Here is a 4,093-nt window from a genome sequence, read left to right as displayed (position 1 = left end):
AAGGCGATGAAGTAAGTATTAGGCGAACTTTCACACTGGAAAAAACTTACCTACATCACGTGTCTTTGTCACACCATGACATGCGTCTTATCCATACATTTTTTTCACTTAAATCCTAGAAAGTAGCAAGAATTAAAAGTTGGAAGACTTAATATCAAGAAATTATAGTTTAAAGAAGCCCAAAACTCAACATCATGTCTAAAGAGTACACTGCAAAATGACTTCTTGTAAAATTTCCAAACTGCATCTAAGAAACACAAACTCTATTGAAATTACAGAAGACAAAACAAGTGTATCCATAGTTTTGCTTCAAAAAATTACATATTACTACATTCAAAAGCAGAGGCTAGTAAAGTAGAAACAAAGGTCCTGTTCCTTCTTCTTTGTCAGCATCAGGGATGCTCCTATAGATACACAAGTTGTTAGAGATTTCCCAGCTCCAATCCTCCTTCCTTGTAACATACATCGGTGGCCAACGGTTAATCCTCACATAGTGTTGTCGTATTTTCCCATCCGCAAGCAAGCTAGTTACTATGGAGTAGCAAGACTCATGACCACCCCATACCTTGTCATCTGGTTCAGCAGTCTGACTGCCATCTGGAAGGAAATAACGGCGCAAAGGAGGTCCTGTTCCGTTCCAGTAGGGGTCGAGCATTCGCCAATATTCCGGAGCATCCTGAGGAGTCTCTATTAGGTCGCGTCTCACATAATGATTATGCTTATGTCCTTACCCTATGACAGGAAACTAGGGAAAGGAAGAGAAGCCCTATGAAACTGACCAGGGACATTAATAAAAGCAGTAAATATTTTGAGCAGTGGAAAGAAATGACGAAAGAAAGTAACCATTTTAATTTCTTACCAACCACTTGCAAAGCTAGATCATAAAAAATTGGACGTTTGGACAGCAGTTGCCCACATTTAAGTGTTTTCAAGCACGTACACGTTCTACTAACTCATTTGGTGCAAGCTGCAGCCATGCATGACATACATGGGGTTGGATAATGCCTAGTCATGGATTTTAAATTAGTAAGTAAATCCAGGTAAGACTTAGGGATAAATATGAAATAAGCACTTCAGTTCATACCTCGGTGAAATGGAACTCCCACGCATGATCACATAAATCCTCCTTTGTTACTCGCTTCTAAGATACATGATGTATGTAAAAGAAGTCGGATCAGATGAACCAAAAAGAATAATGATTAAGAAAATGATTTTATATATGTTAGTGCTAAAGACCGAGAGAATAGTAATACTCACACGTTCACCATCCATTACCGACAATGAGTAAGCAGCTAACTTTGACAATCCATTCATTTTCGCTACCCGAGGTAAATGTGCTTTGTCATGCCATAATTCTTCGCACTACAAAGAGATGCACAAGAAGTCATTGATCTTGCAGAGAATTTGTAATTAAATGTGCACATGACTTGATCTATTCTTAGTCTTACATAGACTTTTTACGAGAACAGATGGCAAATGATAACATCAATTTACAGAAGATGAACTCCGGATTATTAACATGTAACAGGAGGAACAACAAATACTGAGCAAAGCTTATATCACTTTTCAGGAACTGTAAATGGACCCAAGAGAAAAAAGGGATTACATTGTTCTAATTCTTCCTAACACACTAACGTGTCTCAAAATGGAAACTCTCCAAACTAAGATTGCTAATATTCAATAAGTATTCTGGAACAAGGCTCTCAAGGCAATGGGAATTGCAATACCCAATGCCAAGAAGCAAAAGCTGCGCTTGGTTAAAACTCGCAACTTAAGTACTACAATTAGTTCAAGCAACTCGAACTCCCCAAAAGGAGAGTAGAAACTCATGGGTAATGTGTCGTGATTTGCTACGAGAACATTTCAGATTTACGTGCTCCATAGCAGACTATAACCCAGTCACGAAGTAGCTTGCTCGCACTTCAATTGATCCAGTCCAACCCACAAACATATGTCACCAAAAGTAACTCTACCACCAAAGCTGAAGTAGATGGACTCAGATCAAGTGTTATAGCTGGGATCCAAATCTAGGATCTCAAATGTTATTCCCATACCTTAAAAACTAGACCGTTCTTTTGGGACATTCCGATCATAATTTTTCAATCACTAGAGAGAAAGGTACTTCATTTCGGGCCGATTGTTGGCAAAGAGGAACTCAACTCAGCTTTAAGAAGTCCATATACCAAACTAAAAACTTCGCCTTGCTAAGAGCCTAATTAGATTGTATTGGCAGCATATGCTTTATATGATTCGTGATGGAATAAAGCAGATTCCTTTTCAACTTTTTGCCAACTGGCTGATTGAATTTTCGCTAACCTAGAAAAATTCGTCCCTGGTATTGTAATTATCAACCTAGGAGAGTTCAATGTGTATTCTTTACAGAGTTAAATTCCTAGATCAAATGGGCAAGGAGAAACACCAAGACAATGTTTTTTCACATAATTTTGCACTGTCTTACAAGCAGAGACGGTCAAAAGAAGATTTTAACGTTCTTCATCAATAAAAGAAGATATAATCTAAAGAAAGCTCTTCGAAAAATCCATGTTGCAGTACCTGATAAAGCAATTAAGGGCAAGAAACAAAAGAGATAATTGATCTTCAACAATTTATCGTCTTCCCAATAAACCAACTAGAAAAAGGGCCAGAGGACAACCTGCAAACAAAAATTGACCCACCAATAATCCAATTGTTAGCTACTCCTAAAATTGCCAAAATACTAAAAGTTCATACTTTGATATATCAATTTTTGTAAGACAAGTACAACAACAACAACAAAAAAACAAAAAAACTCAGCATAATCCCACAAGTAGGGTCTGCGCAAGGTAGTGTGTACGCAGACCTTACCCTACCTGGCGAAGGTAGGGAGGTTGTTTCCGATAGACGGTTGGCTCAAGATTTTGTAAAACAAGTAGTAAATCAATAAAAGCAACTCTATACCAACCACAGGACACAAAGCATAACAAAATTAGAGAGCTCTTAACCCCGTCTCAAAGCAAAAAATTGCCTAAGTATTGACATGAAATGAACCTAAAAGGTAGAGAGGCTGCTTCCGATGGACCCTCGGCTCAAGATTTTGTAAAACAAGTAGTAAATCAATAAAAGCAACTTCAACCAACCACAGGACACAGAGTATAGCAAAATTAGAGAGCTCTTAACCCAGTCTTAAAGCAAAAAATTGCCCAAGTATTGACATGAAATGAACTTAAAAATAGAGGGGCCGTTTCCGATAGACCCTCGGCTCAAGATTTTGTAAAACAAGTGGTAAACCAACAAAAGCGACTTTATACCAACCACATGACACAAAGCATAACAAAATTAGAGAGCTCTTAACCCAGTCTTAAAGCAAAAATTGCTAATTAATTGACATGAAATGAAGGCTAATGTGATGTAATAAGCATAAAAAAGAAGATAAAGATCAACCTTTGAGCTCCAAATCTTAGCAGAAGAAGCAACAGCACGCCAACCAAGTGACACAAGAAGAGAAAGTGCCACGCTGCGTGCGTCAAGACAGCTCAAAATCATCAACATAATATCTGATCCAAGTAAAATTAGTGGATCTCTCATCAAATTATCACCCATTTCTTCACTAATTATTCTCTGCTGATTCCTCTTCTTCTTTTTCACTTTTTCTTCAACTCCATCCTCCAAAATTCCACCTTTATCATCAGAAGAGCAAAACCCATCTTCAAAAAATTCTTTACTACAGGAGCTTTTGGGTTCTGTCATTTGAAAATATAGAGAGTAAAAGGGTGCCTAGAAAATCAAGAATCTTGAGAAGAGAGGATCACTTTCTTAACGGAGCCTTTTCTTTTGGCCTCTAACTGGGATGACAAAGCGTAGACGAATGGATATGTATACCTCTGGGGCGGTGGGTTTGGTATTTGTTTGTGTTGGGGGTTCGGGGGGATCGGGGGGTTGGTTCGGGGCGTTAGTTGTAAAAGAGCGCGCCAGTCAACGTTCACGTGTTTTTTATTTTTTCCTTATAAAAAATAAAAATCCACAAACATATGAACTATGTTATAAAATAAAGACTATAAAGTAAATACAATTATAGAGAGAAACTGATATATTATTCGAATTCAAACTAATGTAC

General features: G+C 37.7%; 1 protein-coding gene across 5 annotated transcripts; it reads right to left on the bottom strand.

The window, feature by feature from the left end:
- Positions 1 to 243: 243 nt before the first annotated feature.
- LOC107770116 (uncharacterized) lies at positions 244 to 3,862 on the bottom strand. Of its 5 annotated transcripts, none has more exons than XR_001644531.2 (6): positions 3,421 to 3,862; positions 2,554 to 2,653; positions 1,258 to 1,362; positions 1,085 to 1,141; positions 860 to 1,005; positions 244 to 745 (listed from the first exon to the last, which is right to left on the bottom strand). XR_001644531.2 is itself a non-coding variant. In XM_016589382.2 (5 exons), the coding sequence occupies exons 3-5, from the start codon at positions 1,312 to 1,314 to the stop codon at positions 347 to 349; spliced, it is 444 nt and encodes a 147-aa protein (XP_016444868.1). In that variant the 5' UTR covers positions 1,315 to 1,362; positions 2,554 to 2,653; positions 3,421 to 3,861; the 3' UTR covers positions 244 to 346. The 5 variants fall into 5 exon arrangements, 1 of the variants encoding a protein (XP_016444868.1); XR_001644532.2 differs by having other exon boundaries at positions 244 to 676; XR_001644530.2 differs by having other exon boundaries at positions 244 to 774; positions 3,421 to 3,861.
- Between the last annotated feature and the right edge of the window lie 231 nt (positions 3,863 to 4,093).

This window comes from Nicotiana tabacum, chromosome 7 (genome assembly GCF_000715075.1).
Source record: "Nicotiana tabacum cultivar K326 chromosome 7, ASM71507v2, whole genome shotgun sequence".
In the NCBI taxonomy this organism is placed as follows: domain Eukaryota; kingdom Viridiplantae; phylum Streptophyta; class Magnoliopsida; order Solanales; family Solanaceae; genus Nicotiana; species Nicotiana tabacum.
This window is presented reverse-complemented; position numbering and strand designations above follow the sequence as displayed.

Excerpts from the sequence above, each read along its gene's own strand:
- LOC107770116 (XM_016589382.2), bottom strand. The coding sequence starts at position 1,314 with ATGAATGGATTGTCAAAGTTAGCTGCTTACTCATTGTCGGTAATGGAT. Across the intron at positions 1,142-1,257 it reads CGGTAATGGATGGTGAACGT|AAGCGAGTAACAAAGGAGGA; the intron begins GTGAGTATTACT and ends CATGTATCTTAG. Across the intron at positions 677-1,084 it reads GGGAGTTCCATTTCACCGAG|GATGCTCCGGAATATTGGCG; the intron begins GTATGAACTGAA and ends GAGACTCCTCAG.